This window comes from Xenopus tropicalis, chromosome 8 (assembly GCF_000004195.4).
Source record: "Xenopus tropicalis strain Nigerian chromosome 8, UCB_Xtro_10.0, whole genome shotgun sequence".
In the NCBI taxonomy this organism is placed as follows: domain Eukaryota; kingdom Metazoa; phylum Chordata; class Amphibia; order Anura; family Pipidae; genus Xenopus; species Xenopus tropicalis.
The window spans coordinates 147010072-147032800 of record NC_030684.2 but is presented as its reverse complement, the minus strand read 5'-3'; the positions used below and the strand labels follow the sequence as shown (position 1 = coordinate 147032800).

Below are 22729 nucleotides of genomic sequence, written 5' to 3'. Positions count from 1 at the left end.
TTCCCTGTGTACCCCCTCAGTTGCCTATTCTTCCCTACGTACCCCCTCAGTTGCCTATTCTTCCCTACGTACCCCCTCAGTTGCCTATTCTTCCCTGTGTACCCCCTCAGTGGCCTATTCTTCCCTACGTACCCCCTCAGTTGCCTATTCTTCCATATGTACCCCCTAAGTTGCCTATTCTTCCCCGTGTGCCCCCTCAGTTGCCTATTCTTCCCCGTGTACCCCCTCAGTTGCCTATTCTTCCCTGTGTACCCCCTCAGTTGCCTATTCTTCCATATGTACCCCCTCAGTTGCCTATTCTTCCCCGTGTACCCCCTCAGTTGCCTATTCTTTCATATGTACCCCCTCAGTTGCCTATTCTTCCCTGTGTACCCCCTCAGTTGCCTATTCTTCCATATGTACCCCCTCAGTTGCCTATTCTTCCCCGTGTACCCCCTCAGTTGCCTATTCTTCCATATGTACCCCCTCAGTTGCCTATTCTTCCCTGTGTACCCCCTCAGTTGCCTATTCTTCCCCGTGTACCCCCTCAGTTGCCTATTCTTCCCCGTGTACCCCCTCAGTTGCCTATTCTTCCCCGTGTACCCCCTCAGTTGCCTATTCTTCCCTATGTACCCCCTCAGTTGCCTATTCTTCCCCGTGTACCCCCTCAGTTGCCTATTCTTCCCTTTGTACCCCCTCAGTTGCCTATTTGTCCCCGTGTACCCCCTCAGGTGCCTATTCTTCCCCGTGTACCCCCTCAGTTGCCTATTTGTCCCCGTGTACCCCCTCAGTTGCCTATTTGTCCCCGTGTACCCCCTCAGTTGCCTATTCTTCCCTATGTACCCCCTCAGTTGCCTATTCTTCCCTATGTACCCCCTCAGTTGCCTGTTCTTCCATATGTACCCCCTCAGTTGCCTATTCTTCCCTACATACCCCCTCAGTTGCCTATTCTTCCCAGTTTTCCCCCTCAGTTGCCTATTTGTCTCCGTGTACAACCTCAGTTGCCTATTCTTCCCTGTGTACCCCCTCAGTTGCCTATTCTTCCCCGTGTACCCCCTCAGTTGCCTATTCTTCCCCGTGTACCCCCTCAGTTGCCTATTCTTCCCTACGTACCCCCTCAGTTGCCTATTCTTCCCCGTGTACCCCCTCAGTTGCCTATTCTTCCATATGTACCCCCTCAGTTGCCTCTTCTTCCCTATGTACCTCCTCAGTTGCCTATTCTTCCCTATGTACCCCCTCAGTTGCCTATTTGTCCCCGTGTACCCCCTCAGTTGCCTATTCTTCCCTACGTACCCCCTCAGTTGCCTATTCTTCCCCGTGTACCCCCTCAGTTGCCTATTCTTCCCCGTGTACCCCCTCAGTTGCCTATTCTTCCCTATGTACCCCCTCAGTTGCCTATTCTTCCCTATGTACCCCCTCAGTTGCCTATTTGTCCCCGTGTACCCCCTCAGGTGCCTATTCTTCCCCGTGTACCCCCTCAGTTGCCTATTTGTCCCCGTGTACCCCCTCAGTTGCCTATTTGTCCCCGTGTACCCCCTCAGTTGCCTATTCTTCCCTATGTACCCCCTCAGTTGCCTGTTCTTCCATATGTACCCCCTCAATTGCCTATTCTTCCCCGTGTACCCCCTCAGTTGCCTATTCTTCCATATGTACCCCCTCAGTTGCCTATTCTTCCCTGTGTACCCCCTCAGTTGCCTATTCTTCCCCGTGTACCCCCTCAGTTGCCTATTCTTCCATATGTACCCCCTCAGTTGCCTATTCTTCCCCGTGTACCCCCTCAGTTGCCTCTTCTTCCCCGTGTACCCCCTCAGTTGCCTATTCTTCCCCGTGTACCCCCTCAGTTGCCTATTCTTCCCCGTGTACCCCCTCAGTTGCCTATTCTTCCCTATGTACCCCCTCAGTTGCCTATTCTTCCCCGTGTACCCCCTCAGTTGTCTATTCTTCCCTATGTACCCCCTCAGTTGCCTATTTGTCCCCGTGTACCCCCTCAGTTGCCTATTCTTCCCTATGTACCCCCTCAGTTGCCTATTCTTCCCTGTGTACCACCTCAGTTGCCTATTCTTCCCTGTGTACCCCCTCAGTTGCCTATTCTTCCCTGTTTACCCCCTCAGTTGCCTATTCTTCCCTATGTACCCCCTCAGTTGCCTATTCTTCCCTATGTACCCCCTCAGTTGCCTATTCTTCCCTATGTACCCCCTCAGTTGCCTATTCTTCCCTACGTACCCCCTCAGTTGCCTATTCTTCCCAGTTTTCCCCCTCAGTTGCCCATTTGTCCCCGTGTACCCCCTCAGTTGCCTATTCTTCCCTGTGTACCCCCTCAGTTGCCTATTCTTCCATATGTACCCCCTCAGTTGCCTATTCTTTCCTACGTACCCCCTCAGTTGCCTATTCTTCCCCGTGTACCCCCTCAGTTGCCTATTCTTCCCCGTGTACCCCCTCAGTTGCCTATTCTTCCCCATGTACCCCCTCAGTTGCCTATTCTTCCCTACGTACCCCCTCAGTTGCCTATTCTTCCCAGTTTTCCCCCTCAGTTGCCTATTTGTCCCCGTGTACCCCCTCAGTTGCCTATTCTTCCCAGTTTTCCCCCTCAGTTGCCTATTTGTCCCCGTGTACCCCCTCAGTTGCCTATTTGTCCCCGTGTACCCCCTCAGTTGCCTATTCTTCCCTATGTACCCCCTCAGTTGCCTATTCTTCCCTACGTACCCCCTCAGTTGCCTATTCTTCCCAGTGTACCCCCTCAGTTGCCTATTCTTCCCAGTTTTCTCCCTCAGTTGCCTATTTGTCCCCGTGTACCCCCTCAGTTGCCTATTCTTCCCCGTGTACCCCCTCAGTTGCCTATTCTTCCCAGTGTACCCCCTCAGTTGCCTATTTGTCCCCGTGTACCCCCTCAGTTGCCTATTCTTCCCTACGTACCCCCTCAGTTGCCTATTCTTCCCCGTGTACCCCCTCAGTTGCCTATTTGTCCCCGTGTACCCCCTCAGTTGCCTATTCTTCCCTGTGTACCCCCTCAGTTGCCTATTCTTCCCCGTGTACCCCCTCAGTTGCCTATTCTTCCCAGTGTACCCCCTCAGTTGCCTATTTGTCCCCGTGTACCCCCTCAGTTGCCTATTCTTCCCTACGTACCCCCTCAGTTGCCTATTCTTCCCAGTGTACCCCCTCAGTTGCCTATTTGTCCCCGTGTACCCCCTCAGTTGCCTATTCTTCCCCGTGTACCCCCTCAGTTGCCTATTCTTCCCTATGTACCCCCTCAGTTGCCTATTCTTCCCTATGTACCCCCTCAGTTGCCTATTCTTCCCTATGTACCCCCTCAGTTGCCTATTCTTCCCTATGTACCCCCTCAGTTGCCTGTTCTTCCATATGTACCCCCTCAGTTGCCTATTCTTCCCTACGTACCCCCTCAGTTGCCTATTCTTCCCCGTGTACCCCCTCAGTTGCCTATTCTTCCCCGTGTACCCCCTCAGGTGCCTATTCTTTCCCGTTGTACCCCCTCAGTTGCCTATTCTTCCCCGTGTACCCCCTCAGTTGCCTATTCTTCCCCGTGTACCCCCTCAGTTGCCTATTCTTCCCCGTGTACCCCCTCAGTTGCCTATTCTTCCCTGTGTACCCCCTCAGTTGCCTATTTGTCCCCGTGTACCCCCTCAGTTGCCTATTCTTCCCCGTGTACCCCCTCAGTTGCCTATTCTTCCCCGTGTACCCCCTCAGTTGCCTATTCTTCCCTGTGTACCCCCTCAGTTGCCTATTTGTCCCTGTGTACCCCCTCAGTTGCCTATTCTTCCCTATGTACCCCCTCAGTTGCCTATTCTTCCCCGTGTACCCCCTCAGTTGCCTATTCTTCCCACGTGTACCCCCTCAGTTGCCTATTCTTCCCCGTGTACCCCCTCAGTTGCCTATTCTTCCCCGTGTACCCCCTCAGTTGCCTATTCTTCCCCGTGTACCCCCTCAGGTGCCTATTCTTCCCCCTGTACCCCCTCAGTTGCCTATTCTTCCCTATGTACCCCCTCAGGTGCCTATTCTTCCCCGTGTACCCCCTCAGGTGCCTATTCTTCCCCGTGTACCCCCTCAGTTGCCTATTCTTCCCTGTGTACCCCCTCAGTTGCCTATTCTTCCCCGTGTACCCCCTCAGTTGCCTATTCTTCCCCGTGTTACCCCTCAGGTGCCTATTCTTTCCCGTGTACCCCCTCAGGTGCCTATTCTTTCCTGTGTACCCCCTCAGTTGCCTATTCTTCCCCGTGTACCCCCTCAGTTGCCTATTCTTCCCCGTGTACCCCCTCAGGTGCCTATTCTTCCCCCTGTACCCCCTCAGTTGCCTATTCTTCCCTGTGTACCCCCTCAGGTGCCTATTCTTCCCCGTGTACCCCCTCAGTTGCCTATTCTTCCCTGTGTACCCCCTCAGTTGCCTATTCTTCCCCGTGTACCCCCTCAGTTGCCTATTCTTCCCCGTGTACCCCCTCAGTTGCCTATTCTTCTCCGTGTACCCCCTCAGGTGCCTATTCTTTCCCGTGTACCCCCTCAGTTGCCTATTCTTCCCTGTGTACCCCCTCAGTTGCCTATTCTTCCCCGTGTACCCCCTCAGTTGCCTATTCTTCCCTATGCACCCCCTCAGTTGCCTATTCTTCCCTGTGTACCCCCTCAGTTGCCTATTCTTCCCCGTGTACCCCCTCAGTTGCCTATTCTTCCCTATGTACCCCCTCAGTTGCCTATTCTTCCCTATGTACCCCCTCAGTTGCCTATTCTTTCCCGTGTACCCCCTCAGTCGTCCCTCTTTTACCCCCTCACATTTCCAAGTGAAATGAATAAGGGGCAATATTGGGCATATTGTTGCCCCACAGGAAGCAAAGTGGCATTCGTGTTTTTGAAATTTGTTTTCATGAAAATTTAAATTGTATTTCTGTAAAAACGAAAAATCCCAGGAGTTGGGCACCAGGGGGCAGTAAGAGACTGTGAGGGGGGAGAATTGCCCCTGCCTACACATTCACATATATTGAGCCAAGCCACAGATGAACTGCAATTATTGTCTTTCAGTGGAACTACAGTTGGTTAAAGTGATCCTGCTTCTTCCATAATAATGCCCATTGTACCCCAAGTCATCATGGGAGTCATTGTACCCCAAGTCATCATGGGAGCCATTGTACCCCAAGTCATCATGGGTGCCATTGTAGCCCAAGTCATCATGGGAGCCATTGTACCCCAAGTCATCATTGTACCCCAAGTCATCATGGGAGCCATTGTACCCCAAGTCATCATTGTACCCCAAGTCATCATGGGAGCCATTGTACCCCAAGTCATCATGGGAACCCTCATGCTTTCCATCATTTCCTTCAGGCACTGCAAAGATGGATTTCTCCAAACTGCCCAAGCTCATAGACGAGGAGAAGGAGAGCATGATGGGATTTGTCCATGGAGTTTCTGGTCCAGGTAACAAAAGGGCATTATGGGGGTGCAGTATAGGGGAGTGCTGTATTTACCTCTATTGGGCGCTGGGTCTGTAGTAAAGTGGGGTGCAGTATAGGGGAGCGCTGTATTTCTCTTTATTGGGGGCTGGGGTCTGTAGGAAAGTGGGGTGCAGTATAGGGGAGCGCTGTATTTCCCTCTGTTGGGTGCTGGTTCTGTAGGAAAGTGGGGTGCAGTATAGGGGAGCGCTGTATTTCCCTCTCTTCGGCGCTGGGTCTGTAGGAAAGTGGGGTGCAGTATAGGGGAGCGCTGTATTTCCCTCTGTTGGGTGCTGGTTCTGTAGGATAGTGGGGTGCAGTATAGGGGAGCGCTGTATTTCCCTCTGTTGGGTGCTGGTTCTGTAGGATAGTGGGGTGCAGTATAGGGGAGCGCTGTATTTCCCTCTCTTCGGCGCTGGGTCTGTAGGAAAGTGGGGTGCAGTATAGGGGAGCGCTGTATTTCCCTCTCTTCAGCGCTGGGTCTGTAGGAAAGTGGGGTGCAGTATAGGGGAGCGCTGTATTTCCCTCTATTGGGCACTGGGTCTGTAGGATAGTGGGGCGCAGTATAGGGGAGCGCTGTATTTCCCTCTGTTGTGCGCTGGGTCTGTAGGATAGTGGGGCGCAGTATAGGGGAGCGCTGTATTTCCCTCTCTTCGGCGCTGGGTCTGTAGGAAAGTGGGGTGCAGTATAGGGGAGCGCTGTATTTCCCTCTATTGGGCACTGGGTCTGTAGGATAGTGGGGCGCAGTATAGGGGAGCGCTGTATTTCCCTCTATTGGGCACTGGGTCTGTAGGATAGTGGGGTGCAGTATAGGGGAGCGCTGTATTTCCCTCTGTTGGGCGCTGGGTCTGTAGGATAGTGGGGTGCAGTATAGGGGAGCTCTGTATTTCCCTCTATTGGGTGCTGGGTCTGTAGGATAGTGGGGTGCAGTATAGGGGAGCACTGTATATCCCTCTGTTGGGCGCTGGGTCTGTAGGAAAGTGGGGTGCAGTATAGGGGAGCACTGTATATCCCTCTGTTGGGCGCTGGGTCTGTAGGATACTGGGGTGCAGTATAGGGGGGCACTGTATTTCCCTCTATTGGGCGCTGGGTCTGTAGGATAGTGGGGTGCAGTATAGGGGAGCACTGTATTTCCCTCTATTGGGCGCTGGGTCTGTAGGATAGTGGGGCGCAGTATAGGGGAGCGCTGTATTTCCCTCTATTGGGCGCTGGGGTCTGTAGGATAGTGGGGTGCAGTATAGGGGAGCGCTGTATTTCCCTCTGTTGGGCGCTGGGTCTGTAGGATAGTGGGGCGCAGTATAGGGGAGCGCTGTATTTCCCTCTGTTGGGTGCTTGGTCTGTAGGATAGTGGGGCGCAGTATAGGGGAGCACTGTATTTCCCTCTGTTGGGCGCTGGGTCTGTAGGATAGCGGGGTGCAGTATAGGGGAGCGCTGTATTTCCCTCTGTTGTGCGCTTGGTCTGTAGGATAGTGGGGTGCAGTATAGGGGAGCGCTGTATTTCCCTCTGTTGGGCGCTGGGTCTGTAGGATAGTGGGGTGCAGTATAGGGGAGCGCTGTATTTCCCTCTGTTGGGCGCTTGGTCTGTAGGATAGTGGGGTGCAGTATAGGGGAGCGCTGTATTTCCCTCTATTGGGCACTGGGTCTGTAGGATAGTGGGGCGCAGTATAGGGGAGCGCTGTATTTCCCTCTGTTGTGCGCTGGGTCTGTAGGATAGTGGGGCGCAGTATAGGGGAGCGCTGTATTTCCCTCTGTTGGGTGCTGGGTCTGTAGGATAGTGGGGTGCAGTATAGGGGAGCACTGTATTTCCTTCTGTTGGGCGCTGGGTCTGTAGGATAGTGGGGCGCAGTATAGGGGAGCGCTGTATTTCCCTCTGTTGGGTGCTGGGTCTATAGGATAGTGGGGTGCAGTATAGGGGAGCGCTGTATTTCCCTCTGTTGGGCGCTGGGTCTATAGGATAGTGGGGCGCAGTATAGGGGAGCGCTGTATTTCCCTCTGTTGGGCGCTGGGTCTGTAGGATAGTGGGGTGCAGTATAGGGGAGCGCTGTATTTCCCTCTTTTGGGCGCTGGGTCTATAGGATAGTGGGGTGCAGTATTGGGGTGCAGTATTGGGGGGCGCTGTATTTCCTATTGCACATAACCCTACATACAAATGACTGTTTCCTGGCGCAGTGGTTATTGCGTCCCAGATGGCGGGGGCCGCCATGTACGAGTTGGTGCGCGTGGGTCACGCAGAACTAGTCGGGGAGATTATCCGGCTGGAGGGAGACTTGGCCACCATTCAGGTCTATGAGGAAACCTGTATCCTTTTTCTGGTGCTGGGAGTGCTGAGCCAATCAAATTCTTTATTACATTTTCAGTCTATAGTGGAGGAGAAGGTCATGTGACCCTGCGGGTGCCGTTTGTCCCAAGTATATTTTGCCTACAAACATACATTCTGTATACACAAAACAATCCCCAGTGCACAGAGTGAATGTGCGGCCATATACACTGGTAACAAATATACAAAAGTTCTATTTCTAGTGAAGAATATGAACAAAATCAATTTTGTGCACAAAAGGATATCATTATATTACAGACTCCATTCTGTAATTTGTATCAAGCACAGAACCAGTTATGTGTAAATGTACTTACAGAATGAATTATGTGAAACAAAACTTGAATGTAATCGTGCAACTGACATATTCCAAGCTAGAGATTCATGACAAAATAGATGCCGGTGACTGAAAGGAAAGTTCTAGAGCACAGAATTCATACAAAATGAATACTTGGTTTCACAAAAGGGATAAAATATCAATTCAAATGACTGAACCAATAAGAAACAAGCATATTCATTATCCAATAACACGCAGGTTTTAATTGGAGCCCTACAAACAAATCCTTCTTTGGGGGGGGACAACCAGTAAAAACAGTGGGAAGAAAGGCCAGTAAATGGGCGGGTGGGCGCAAGATTTGAAAGAACGAAGACAGACGGAAGCGCAACGCTCGGTCACAGGTCCCTCCATCTTGTATTTCCTGCACCCAAAGGGTGGTTTAACCCCTCCGTACGTACCCGGCACCCCCAGCGGTTTAACCCTCCGTACGCACCCGGCACCCCTAGCGGTTTAACCCCTCCGTACGTACCCGGCACCCCCAGCGGTTTAACCCTCCGTACGCACCCGGCACCCCCAGCGGTTTAACCCTCCGTACGTACCCGGCACCCCCAGCGGTTTAACCCCTCCGTACGTACCCGGCACCCCCAGCGGTTTAACCCTCCGTACGCACCCGGCACCCCTAGCGGTTTAACCCTCCGCACGCACCCGGCACCCCCAGCGGTTTAACCCTCCGCACGTACCCGGCACCCCCAGCGGTTTAACCCTCCGCACGTACCCGGCACCCCCAGCGGTTTAATCCTCCGTACGCACCCGGCACCCCCAGCGGTTTAACCCTCCGTACGCACCCGGCACCCCCAGCGGTTTAACCCTCCGTACGTACCCGGCACCCCTAGCGGTTTAACCCTCCGTACGTACCCGGCACCCTAGCGGTTTAACCCTCCGTACGTACCGGCACCCCTAGCGGTTTAACCCTCCGTACGTACCCGGCACCCCTAGCGGTTTAACCCTCCGTACGTACCCGGCACCCCCAGCGGTTTAACCCTCCGTACGTACCCGGCACCCCCAGCGGTTTAACCCTCTGTACGTACCCGGCACCCCCAGTGGTTTAACCCTCCGTACGTACCCGGCACCCCCAGCGGTTTAACCCTCTGTACGTACCCGGCACCCCCAGCGGTTTAACCCTCTGTACGTACCCGGCACCCCTAGCGGTTTAACCCTCCGTACGTACCCGGCACCCCCAGCGGTTTAACCCTCCGTACGTACCCGGCACCCCCAGCAGTTTAACCCTCCGTACGTACCCGGCACCCCTAGCGGTTTAACCCTCCGTACGTACCCGGCACCCCCAGCGGTTTAATCCTCCGTACGTACCCGGCACCCCCAGCGGTTTAACCCTCCGTACGCACCCGGCACCCCCAGCGGTTTAATCCTCCGTACGTACCCGGCACCCCCAGCGGTTTAACCCTCCGTACGCACCCGGCACCCCCAGCGGTTTAACCCTCCGTACGTACCCGGCACCCCCAGCGGTTTAACCCTCTGTACGTACCCGGCACCCCCAGCGGTTTAACCCTCCGTACATACCCGGCACCCCTAGTTGTAGAATAATGGAAGCATTGCCAGAAGCAAAGGTGTCAGCGGTATAAAACTACTAATATCTTGAATACATTGTCAATTTCCAAAAGAGCTTTTTCAGCAATATTTTGGGGGGTATTTAGGACCCTCGTTAAACAGTTTTCCTGAACGTTACAAATTCAGCCGGCGTGTGTGTGGGGGACCCGGTACTGAGGACGGGAAAGCCCCTCTCTGTAGAACTGGGCCCCGGCATCATGGGGAACATCTTCGATGGGATTCAGCGCCCCCTGAAGGACATCACAGACTTGACAAAAAGCATTTACATTCCCAGGGGCATCAACGTCACCGCGTTGTCACGGGACATAAAATGGGAGTTTCTTCCAGACAAAAGCATTCGGGTGAGTGAGGGTCCAGGGAGCATGCCAGAAAGGAGTGGGGGGCAATATCAGTTATGGGGGCAGTGTCCATTGGCTGCTTACATACGTGGGTAAAACCATTGGGTAAGAATGCACCAAATCCTAGCCCTTTTATTGAAGTGAAGTTATAACCAGTGGATTTGGTGCGTCCCTCTAAGAAAGATGGTTAGCTAACTGCCATCTTTACAGTCGGCAGTTAAGGTTCTGTAAAACCATTTTTTGAAAGGGGGGAGGAGTCAGGGGAGGCGGCACATAGTCACATGTAACTGTATCTCCTTCAGGCTGGAAGCCATGTAACCGGCGGTGACATCTATGGGATTGTGACGGAAAATTCCCTCATCAAACACAAAATCATGGTGCCTCCTCGCAGCTGTGGGACCGTCACCTACATTGCCCCTCCGGGCAACTATGACATCTCGGTAGGTTGCAAAGCTGACACTTACTGCTCTATGCGCTGTGGAAGGAGAAAATGGAGGTTCTAAAAGGTAGAGAAACCAATAGGGAGGGAGGTGAGTAGTAGGAACACCAAGACCCCCCCACCCAAGGTTCTACTGGTATCGGGGTGGGTAAGTAAATGGAGTAGCGGAATAGCCACTGGAACCATTTACATGGGACTTGGGAAGTTGGCCAATGACATTTCAGCTTCATGGGGAACCCTAGGAATAAGAATACTGAGGGTTGTTGCGGGAGCTCGGACTGTACCTACCTCTTCTCTAATGTCTACAACCAATGGAGTTCCAGCTTCATGGGGAACCCTAGGAATAAGAATAGTTGTTGCAGGGGCTGGGACTGTACCTACCTCTTCTCTAATGTCTACAACCAATGGAACCTTCTCCTGCAGGACGTAGTGATGGAACTGGACTTTGAGGGAGTAAAGGAAAAACTCACCATGGTCCAAGTTTGGCCGGTCCGTCAGATTCGCCCCGCGGCAGAAAAGCTTCCGGCCAACTACCCACTTCTGACCGGCCAGAGAGTGTTGGACGCGCTTTTCCCGTAAGATTTCTCCTTTATCTCATTGTGTGTCTTTAAAGGGATGTTGTCATTTGCATAATTACCCCAATCACATGTGGTATAGTGTCTGTAAGGGTAATTAATAACTACTGCCCTAGGGAAAGCTGGGTGACTCTCTCCCTATCAGCAGCTATAGGAAGCCAAGGATAGAGCTGCCGAGAATCAGCCCCTAGTCCCCTCCTGGGTACAGGCAGACACAGCAGATATTAGCTGTCAAATGTTTTTGAAAGGTTTTTTGGCTGTTTTGGCCGTACCCAGGAGGAGACTAGGGGCTGATTTGGCCGTACCCAGGAGGAGACTAGGGGCTGTTTTGGCCGTACCCAGGAGGAGACTAGGGGCTGATTTGGCCGTACCCAGGAGGAGACTAGGGGCTGATTTGGCCGTACCCAGGAGGAGACTAGGGGCTGTTTTGGCCGTACCCAGGAGGAGACTAGGGGCTGTTTTGGCCGTACCCAGGAGGAGACTAGGGGCTGATTTGGCCGTACCCAGGAGGACACTAGGGGCTTATTTGGCCATACCCAGGAGGAGACTTGGGGCTTATTTGGCCGTACCCAGGAGGAGACATGGGGCTGATTTGGCCGTACCCAGGAGGAGACTAGGGGCTGATTTGGCCATACCCAGGAGGAGACTAGGGGCTGATTTGGCCGTACCCAGGAGGAGACTAGGGGCTGATTTGGCCGTACCCAGGAGGAGACTAGGGGCTGATTTGGCCGTACCCAGGAGGAGACTAGGGGCTGATTTGGCCGTACCCAGGAGGAGACTAGGGGCTGATTTGGCCGTACCCAGGAGGAGACTAGGGGCTGATTTGGCCGTACCCAGGAGGAGACTAGGGGCTGATTTGGCCGTACCCAGGAGGAGACTAGGGGCTGATTTGGCCGTACCCAGGAGGAGACTAGGGGCTGATTTGGCCGTACCCAGGAGGAGACTAGGGGCTGATTTGGCCGTACCCAGGAGGAGACTAGGGGCTGATTTGGCCGTACCCAGGAGGAGACTAGGGGCTGATTTGGCCGTACCCAGGAGGAGACTAGGGGCTGATTTGGCCGTACCCAGGAGGAGACTAGGGGCTGATTTGGCCGTACCCAGGAGGACACTAGGGGCTGATTTGGCCGTACCCAGGAGGAGACTAGGGGCTGATTTGGCCGTACCCAGGAGGAGACTAGGGGCTGATTTGGCTGTACCCAGGAGGACACTAGGGGCTGATTTGGCCGTACCCAGGAGGAGACTAGGGGCTGATTTGGCCGTACCCAGGAGGAGACTAGGGGCTGATTTGGCTGTACCCAGGAGGACACTAGGGGCTTATTTGGCCGTACCCAGGAGGAGACTAGGGGCCCGATTCACTAAAGTCTGAAATAAGGAGTGCTATTTATAGCATGCGTTAAAAATCTTATCACTTCTTATTTTTCACTCGATTCACTAAAAGGACACTTGCAGAGCGCAATATATTACGCACGTAACCATTACTTTCTGAAAACCACCATTTCCCTGAAAACTGGCGGCTGCATCACTCTAGGGCCAACATATACTTGAAAAAATCCGACTGCAAACTCCATGTTGTGTTGCCAATAGCTCACGAACCGCAATTTTCTTTAAGTACCGCCTGCCCCAAGTAGGGTTAATATTCACACAGATTAACACGATATTTTGCACGTTTAACGCTTCATATGTGTTTGTGAATCATGCGTTAGTATTATTTCTATTCGCTAATTAACGCAATGCGTTTTTTTGTGCATGCGATATGCGGATTAACACATGCGAAATGACTTTGATGAATCGGTACTTAATTATCGCATGGTTTTTAATGAAAAAAACTATGCGATAAGCGTTATTGACCTTTAGTGAATCGGCCCCTATAACGCTTATCGCATAGTTTTTTTCATTAAAATATGTCATTGTAAGATAAATAACGCCAGGAACATCGCTTCTTAATTATGACAAGTGTCCTTTTAGTGAATCGAGCGAAAAATAAGAAGTGATAAGATTTTTAACGCATGCTATAAATAGCACTCCTTATTTCGGACTTTAGTGAATCGGCCCCTATGTGTGGCACTACACTGACAGTCCCAGGCCGTGACCCTGTAGACACTGACCTTCGGAAAGTGGGGTGACTCTGTGCTCCCCAAACTACTATACTGGGATGCACCGTGTCTTTTCTTTCTGCCGTTACAATACAATCTCTTCACCCCGGAACAGATGTGTCCAAGGGGGCACGACGGCGATTCCCGGGGCATTCGGCTGCGGCAAAACCGTTATCTCTCAGGCTTTATCCAAATACTCCAACAGTGATGTCATTGTGTACGTTGGCTGCGGGGAGCGGGGAAATGAGATGTCTGAGGTCCTGAGAGACTTCCCGGAGGTACAAACCTTGTGTACTAATGTCTCAAGTTTATATTAACTAGTACTCACAGTATTACTGCAACCCATAGTGTTACATGTCTGTACCTATCAGATATATAATAACTAGTACTCACAGTATTACTGGAACCCCATAGTGTTACATGGCGGTACCTATCAGATATATAATAACTAGTACTCACAGTATTACTGGAACCCATAGCGTTACATGTCTGTACCTATCAGATATATAATAACTAGTACTCACAGTATTACTGGAACCCATAGTGTTACATGTCGGTACCTATCAGATATATAATAACTAGTACTCACAGTATAACTGGAACCCATAGCGTTACATGTCAGTACCTATCAGATATATAATAACTAGTACTCACAGTATTACTGGAACCCATAGCGTTACATGTCGGTACCTATCAGATATATAATAACTAGTACTCACAGTATTACTGGAACCCATAGTGTTACATGTCTGTACCTATCAGATATATAATAACTAGTACTCACAGTATTACTGGAACCCCATAGCGTTACATGTCGGTACCTATCAGATATATAATAACTAGTACTCACAGTATAACTGGAACCCATAGTGTTACATGTCGGTACCTATCAGATATATAATAACTAGTACTCACAGTATAACTGGAACCCATAGCGTTACATGTCGGTACCTATCAGATATATAATAACTAGTACTCACAGTATTACTGGAACCCATAGCGTTACATGTCGGTACCTATTGGATATATAATAACTAGTACTCACAGTATTACTGGAACCCATAGCGTTACATGTCGGTACCTATCAGATATATAATAACTAGTACTCACAGTATTACTGGAACCCATAGCGTTACATGTCGGTACCTATCAGATATATAATAACTAGTACTCACAGTATTACTGGAACCCATAGCGTTACATGTCGGTACCTATCAGATATATAATAACTAGTACTCACAGTATTACTGGAACCCCATAGTGTTACATGTCGGTACCTATCAGATATATAATAACTAGTACTCACAGTATTACTGGAACCCCTAGCGTTACATGTCGGTACCTATCAGATATATAATAACTAGTACTCACAGTATTACTGGAACCCCATAGTGTTACATGTCAGTACCTATCAGATATATAATAACTAGTACTCACAGTATTACTGGAACCCATAGTGTTACATGTCTGTACCTATCAGATATATAATAACTAGTACTCACAGTATTACTGGAACCCATAGTGTTACATGTCTGTACCTATCAGATATATAATAACTAGTACTCACAGTATTACTGGAACCCATAGTGTTACATGTCGGTACCTATCAGATATATAATAACTAGTACTCACAGTATTACTGGAACCCCATAGTGTTACATGTCTGTACCTATTAGATATATAATAACTAGTACTCACAGTATTACTGGAACCCATAGTGTTACATGTCTGTACCTATCAGATATATAATAACTAGTACTCACAGTATTACTGGAACCCATAGTGTTACATGTCAGTACCTATTAGATATATAATAACTAGAACTCGAGGGGTTTTGTTGGAACCCATAGTGTTACACGTCGGTACCTATCAGATATATAATAACTAGTACTCGGGGGGTATTGTTGGAACCCATAGTCTTACATGTCAGTACCTATCAGATATATAATAACTAGTACTCGGGGGGTATTGTTGGAACCCATAGCGTTACATGTCGGTACCTATCAGATATATAATAACTAGTACTCGGGGGGTATTGTTGGAACCCATAGCGTTACATGTCAGTACCTATCAGATATATAATAACTAGTACTCGGGGGGTATTGTTGGAACCCATAGTGTTACATGTCAGTACCTATCAGATATATAATAACTAGAACTCGGGGGGTATTGTTGGAACCCATAGTCTTACATGTCAGTACCTATCAGATATATAATAACTAGTACTCGGGGGGTATTGTTGGAACCCATAGTGTTACATGTCGGTACCTATCAGATATATAATAACTAGAACTCGGGGGGGGGGTATTGTTGGAACCCATAGTCTTACATGTCAGTACCTATCAGATATATAATAACTAGTACTCGGGGGGTATTGTTGGAACCCATAGCGTTACATGTCAGTACCTATCAGATATATAATAACTAGTACTCGGGGGGTATTGTTGGAACCCATAGTGTTACATGTCAGTACCTATCAGATATATAATAACTAGAACTCGGGGGGTATTGTTGGAACCCATAGTCTTACATGTCAGTACCTATCAGATATATAATAACTAGTACTCGGGGGGTATTGTTGGAACCCATAGCGTTACATGTCGGTACCTATCAGATATATAATAACTAGTACTCGGGGGGTATTGTTGGAACCCATAGCGTTACATGTCGGTACCTATCAGATATATAATAACTAGTACTCGGGGGGGGGGTATTGTTGGACCCCATAGTGTTACATGTCAGTACCTATCAGATATATAATAACTAGTACTCGGGGGGTATTGTTGGAACCCATAGTGTTACATGTCAGTACCTATCAGATATATAATAACTAGTACCCCGGGGGTATTGTTGGAACCAATAGTGTTACATGTCAGTACCTATCAGATATATAATAACTGGTACCCCGGGGATATTGTTGAACCCCATATAGTTACATGTCAGTACCTATCAGATATATAATAACTAGTACTCACAGTATTACTGGAACCCATAGTGTTACATGTCAGTACCTATTAGATATATAATAACTAGTACCCGGGGGGTATTGTTGGACCCCATAGTGTTACATGTCAGTACCTATCAGATATATAATAACTAGTACTCACAGTATTACTGGAACCCATAGTGTTACATGTCAGTACCTATCAGATATATAATAACTAGTACCCGGGGGGTATTGTTGGACCCCATAGTGTTACATGTCGGTACCTATCAGATATATAATAACTAGTACTCGGGGGTATTGTTGGACCCCATAGTGTTACATGTCAGTACCGATCAGATATATAATAACTAGTACTCGGGGGGGGGGGGTATTGTTGGAACCCATAGTGTTACATGTCAGTACCTATCAGATATATAATAACTAGTACTCGGGGGGGGTATTGTTGGAACCCATAGTGTTACATGTCAGTACCGATCAGATATATAATAACTAGTACTTGGGAGGTATTGTTGGAACCCATAGCGTTACATGTCAGTACCGATCAGATATATAATAACTAGTACTCGGGGGGTATTGTTGGAGCCCATAGTGTTACATGTCAGTACCGATCAGATATATAATAACTAGTACTCGGGGGGTATTGTTGGAACCCATAGTGTTACATGTCGGTACCTATCAGATATATAATAACTAGAACTCGGGGGGGGGGTATTGTTGGAACCCATAGTCTTACATGTCAGTACCTATCAGATATATAATAACTAGTACTCGGGGGGTATTGTTGGAACCCATAGCGTTACATGTCAGTACCTATCAGATATATAATAACTAGAACTCGGGGGGTATTGTTGGAACCCATAGTCTTACATGTCAGTACCTATCAGATATATAATAACTAGTACTCGGGGGGTATTGTTGGAACCCATAGCGTTACATGTCGGTACCTATCAGATATATAATAACTAGTACTCGGGGGGGGGTATTGTTGGACCCCATAGTGTTACATGTCAGTACCTATCAGATATATAATAACTAGTACTCGGGGGGTATTGATGGAACCCATAGTGTTACATGTCAGTACCTATCAGATATATAATAACTAGTACCCCGGGGGTATTGTTGGAACCAATAGTGTTACATGTCAGTACCTATCAGATATATAATAACTGGTACCCCGGGGATATTGTTGAACCCCATATAGTTACATGTCAGTACCTATCAGATATATAATAACTAGTACTCACAGTATTACTGGAACCCATAGTGTTACATGTCAGTACCTATTAGATATATAATAACTAGTACCCGGGGGTATTGTTGGACCCCATAGTGTTACATGTCAGTACCTATCAGATATATAATAACTAGTACTCACAGTATTACTGGAACCCATAGTGTTACATGTCAGTACCTATCAGATATATAATAACTAGTACCCGGGGGGTATTGTTGGACCCCATAGTGTTACATGTCGGTACCTATCAGATATATAATAACTAGTACTCGGGGGGTATTGTTGGACCCCATAGTGTTACATGTCAGTACCGATCAGATATATAATAACTAGTACTCGGGGGGGGGGGGGTATTGTTGGAACCCATAGTGTTACATGTCAGTACCTATCAGATATATAATAACTAGTACTCGGGGGGGGGGGGTATTGTTGGAACCCATAGTGTTACATGTCAGTACCGATCAGATATATAATAACTAGTACTTGGGAGGTATTGTTGGAACCCATAGCGTTACATGTCAGTACCGATCAGATATATAATAACTAGTACTCGGGGGGTATTGTTGGAGCCCATAGTGTTACATGTCAGTACCGATCAGATATATAATAACTAGTACTCGGGGGGGGGGTATTGTTGGAACCCATAGTGTTACATGTCAGTACCGATCAGATATATAATAACTAGTACTCGGGGGGGGGGGTATTGTTGGAACCCATAGTGTTACATGTCAGTACCGATCAGATATATAATAACTAGTACTCGGGGGGGGGGTATTGTTGGAACCCATAGTGTTACATGTCAGTACCGATCAGATATATAATAACTAGTACTTGGGAGGTATTGTTGGAACCCATAGCGTTACATGTCAGTACCGATCAGATATATAATAACTAGTACTCGGGGGGTATTGTTGGAGCCCATAGTGTTACATGTCAGTACCGATCAGATATATAATAACTAGTACTCGGGGGGGGGGGTATTGTTGGAACCCATAGTGTTACATGTCGGTACCTATCAGATATATAATAACTAGTACTCGGGGGGTATTGTTGGAACCCATAGTGTTACATGTCAGTACCTATCAGATATATAATAACTAGTACTCACAGTATTACTGGAACCCATAGTCTTACATGTCAGTACCTATCAGATATATAATAACTAGTACTCGGGGGGGGGGTATTGTTGGAGCCCATAGCGTTACATGTCGGTACCTATCAGATATATAATAACTAGTATTGTTGGAACCCATAGCTCACCATGGAGGTTGATGGGAAGACAGAGACCATAATGAAGAGGACCACGCTGGTTGCCAATACATCTAACATGCCCGTTGCTGCCAGAGAAGCCTCAATCTATACAGGTGAGAGGACTACCAATATCTCTATCCCCGCACAAGCCACGCCCATGGTCCTGCCCCCCCAATCTCATTGTTATATTTCTAAATTCAGGAGATTAGGCTGTAACATGCAATATGGCGGGTCATTTATAAACATTGGGTAAATTTGCTCCTGAGCAGTTAGCCATGGCAGCCAATCAGATCCTTGATTTTATTGTTTTTTCTTGCAGGTGGTTAAAAAAAACTGATCACTGATTGGTTGCTATGGGTTACTGCCCAAATTTCCCCAGTGTTTATAAATAAGCCCCACTGTGTTTCCCTTATGTTCATCACAGCTACCTATCTAAATCCCACCTACCTACCTGCCCACCCACCTACCTACCCACCCTACCTACCTACCTACACACCCACCCACATACCAACCCACCTACATCACCAACCCCACCCACCCACCTACCTACCCAACCACCTACATCACCAATCCCATCCACCTACCTACCCACCCACCTACATCACCAACCCCACCTACCTACCTACATCACCAACCCCACCTACCTACCTAGAGACTCAGAGAGAGGGTACAATGGCACAAGTATGAGACAGCCACCTGGCAGAGAGACCCGCAGTGTTATCAGGAGAGGGGAAAACTCCAGTGGGGGCAAATGCTTCCCTTGCCCCTTACTATGGATGTCTCAGCGCTACACAGTACCACCCCCTGTTCTTTATTATTATTGCCCCCACCCCCTCCAACAATAGGAGAGTCATGCCCGGGCACATGTTTTTGTGGGGGTGTTACACACATATATATACACAGAACTGCTTTTACTACTTAAACATATTAATATATTCTTTTTATTTCCTTAAGGGATCACACTGTCTGAGTATTTCCGAGATATGGGATACAATGTCAGTATGATGGCCGATTCCACTTCCAGATGGGCAGAAGCCCTAAGGGAAATCTCTGGGCGCCTGGCGGAAATGCCAGCTGGTAGGTCTTTCTAATTGGCTGCCATGGAAACACAGGGTTATATGTACCCCCTACTGTAAATGATAAGGATATTAGCAGTCACTGAGGGGTTCTGTGCCCCCCATATAAAGGCACAAGGCTGCAGGCTGAGTTATACAGGGAACTCTGAGTATCACTCATGTATTATAAGGGGTAATGTACCCCCTACTGTAAATGATAAGGATATTAGCAGTCACTGAGGGGTTCTGTGCCCCCCATATAAAGGTACAAGGCTGCAGGCTGAGTTATACAGGGAACTCTGAGTATCACTCATGTATTATAAGGGGTAATGTACCCCCTACTGTAAATGATAAGGATATTAGCAGTCACTGAGGGGTTCTGTGCCCCCCATATAAAGGCACAAGGCTGCAGGCTGAGTTATACAGGGAACTCTGAGTATCACTCATGTATTATAAGGGATACTGTACCCCCTACTGTAAATGATAAGGATATTAGCAGTCACTGAGGGGTTCTGTGCCCCCCATATAAAGGCACAAGGCTGCAGGCTGAGTTATACAGGGAACTCTGAGTATCACTCATGTATTATAAGGGATAATGTACCCCCTACTGTAAATGATAAGGATATTAGCAGTCACTGAGGGGTTCTGTGCCCCCCATATAAAGGCACAAGGCTGCAGGCTGAGTTATACAGGGAACTCTGAGTATCACTCATGTATTATAAGGGATACTGTACCCCCTACTGTAAATGATAAGGATATTAGCAGTCACTGAGGGGTTCTGTGCCCCCCATATAAAGGCACAAGGCTGCAGGCTGAGTTATACAGGGAACTCTGAGTATCACTCATGTATTATAAGGGATAATGTACCCCCTACTGTAAATGATAAGGATATTAGCAGTCACTGAGGGGTTCTGTGCCCCCATATAAAGGCACAAGGCTGCAGGCTGAGTTATACAGGGAACTCTGAGTATCACTCATGTATTATAAGGGATAATGTACCCCCTACTGTAAATGATAAGGATATTAGCAGTCACTGAGGGGTTCTGTGCCCCCCATATAAAGGCACAAGGCTGCAGGCTGAGTTATACAGGTTGAGGAAGCAGATTGTGCTTGAGAGTTGGGTACATACCACGCTATATTGATGCTGACACTTGTATTACAGACAGTGGGTATCCTGCCTATCTTGGTGCCAGATTAGCCTCTTTCTATGAACGAGCCGGTCGCGTTAGATGCCTTGGAAGTCCCCGCAGAGAAGGCAGCGTCAGTATTGTTGGAGCGTGAGTTCAGATCCTGAATTAACCTTCCATTGAATGGAAACAAATGCAAAACAAGAAAAAAATAACTGATTTTTTTTTTCTTCAACAGTGTGTCGCCCCCTGGAGGGGATTTCTCAGATCCAGTAACTTCAGCCACTTTGGGAATTGTACAGGTAAAAATGTAGGGTTCAGTCACAAAGTGGGAATTTGATCCCATTCTACTCATATTTGTTGACTACTAAACCTAAATGAAAGTAAAACCATAAATACAACATTACCCCTAATTACTAATACACATATTAATGAGGTATGGGGGCTGTTGTAAAGCACCTCCCAAGCCAGTGTAGTGGGGCCTTAAGGACTGGGGAGAACCCTCAAGTTGTTAGGAGATCAGCATGTGTGGAACCATTGCTTGGTATCAGCTGGATAAGTAGAAGCAGTAAGCATGGCGGCAGTGGTTGGAATAAGTTCCCTGTTCCAATGGGCTTGGGAGCAGGACTGGTATCAGCTGGATAAGTAGAAGCAGTAAGCATGGCGGCAGTGGTTGGAATAAGTTCCCTGTTCCAATGGGCTTGGGAGCAGGACTGGTATCAGCTGGATAAGTAGAAGCAGTAAGCATGGCGGCAGTGGTTGGAATAAGTTCCTGTTCCAATGGGCTTGGGAGCAGGACTGGTATCAGCTGGATAAGTAGAAGCAGTAAGCATGGCGGCAGTGGTTGGAATAAGTTCCCCGTTCCAATGGGCTTGGGAGCAGGACTGGTATCAGCTGGATAAGTAGAAGCAGTAAGCATGGCGGCAGTGGTTGGAATAACTTCCCTGTTCCAATGGGCTTGGGAGCAGGACTGGTATCAGCTGGATAAGTAGAAGCAGTAAGCATGGCGGCAGTGGTTGGAATAAGTTCCCCGTTCCAATGGGCTTGGGAGCAGGACTGGTATCAGCTGGATAAGTAGAAGCAGTAAGCATGGCGGCAGTGGTTAGAATAAGTTCCCTGTTCCAATGGGCTTGGGAGCAGGACTGGTATCAGCTGGATAAGTAGAAGCAGTAAGCATGGCGGCAGTGGTTGGGATAAGTTCCCCGTTCCAATGGGCTTGGGAGCAGGACTGGTATCAGCTGGATAAGTAGAAGCAGTAGGCATGGCGGCAGTGGTTGGAATAAGTTCCTGTTCCAATGGGCTTGGGAGCAGGACTGGTATCAGCTGGATAAGTAGAAGCAGTAAGCATGGCGGCAGTGGTTGGAATTAGTTCCCTGTTCCAATGGGCTTGGGAGCAGGACTGGTATCAGCTGGATAAGTAGAAGCAGTAAGCATGGCGGCAGTGGTTGGAATAAGTTCCCTGTTCCAATGGGCTTGGGAGCAGGACTGGTATCAGCTGGATAAGTAGAAGCAGTAAGCATGGCGGCAGTGGTTGGGATAAGTTCCCTGTTCCAATGGGCTTGGGAGCAGGACTGGTATCAGCTGGATAAGTAGAAGCAGTAAGCATGGCGGCAGTGGTTGGAATAAGTTCCCCGTTCCAATGGGCTTGGGAGCAGGACTGGTATCAGCTGGATAAGTAGAAGCAGTAAGCATGGCGGCAGTGGTTGGAATAAGTTCCCTGTTCCAATGGGCTTGGGAGCAGGACTGGTATCAGCTGGATAAGTAGAAGCAGTAAGCATGGCGGCAGTGGTTGGAATAAGTTCCCTGTTCCAATGGGCTTGGGAGCAGGACTGGTATCAGCTGGATAAGTAGAAGCAGTAAGCATGGCGGCAGTGGTTGGAATAAGTTCCCCGTTCCAATGGGCTTGGGAGCAGGACTGGTATCAGCTGGATAAGTAGAAGCAGTAAGCATGGCGGCAGTGGTTGGAATAAGTTCCCTGTTCCAATGGGCTTGGGAGCAGGACTGGTATCAGCTGGATAAGTAGAAGCAGTAAGCATGGCGGCAGT

General features: G+C 48.8%; 1 protein-coding gene across 1 annotated transcript in view; it reads left to right on the top strand.

Moving 5' to 3' along the window:
- Nucleotides 1-22729, top strand: part of atp6v1al (ATPase, H+ transporting, lysosomal 70kDa, V1 subunit A like) — a 33044-nt gene that overhangs the window by 2868 nt on the left and 7447 nt on the right. The window contains exons 2-11 of the mRNA XM_031891327.1: nucleotides 5302-5394; nucleotides 7578-7706; nucleotides 9752-9966; nucleotides 10266-10403; nucleotides 10826-10977; nucleotides 13186-13348; nucleotides 18507-18615; nucleotides 19457-19579; nucleotides 20720-20834; nucleotides 20923-20986. Of these exons, the coding sequence (XP_031747187.1) occupies nucleotides 5313-5394; nucleotides 7578-7706; nucleotides 9752-9966; nucleotides 10266-10403; nucleotides 10826-10977; nucleotides 13186-13348; nucleotides 18507-18615; nucleotides 19457-19579; nucleotides 20720-20834; nucleotides 20923-20986 (1290 nt within the window). The 5' untranslated portion in view covers nucleotides 5302-5312. The remainder of the gene's footprint in view (nucleotides 1-5301; nucleotides 5395-7577; nucleotides 7707-9751; nucleotides 9967-10265; nucleotides 10404-10825; nucleotides 10978-13185; nucleotides 13349-18506; nucleotides 18616-19456; nucleotides 19580-20719; nucleotides 20835-20922; nucleotides 20987-22729) is intronic.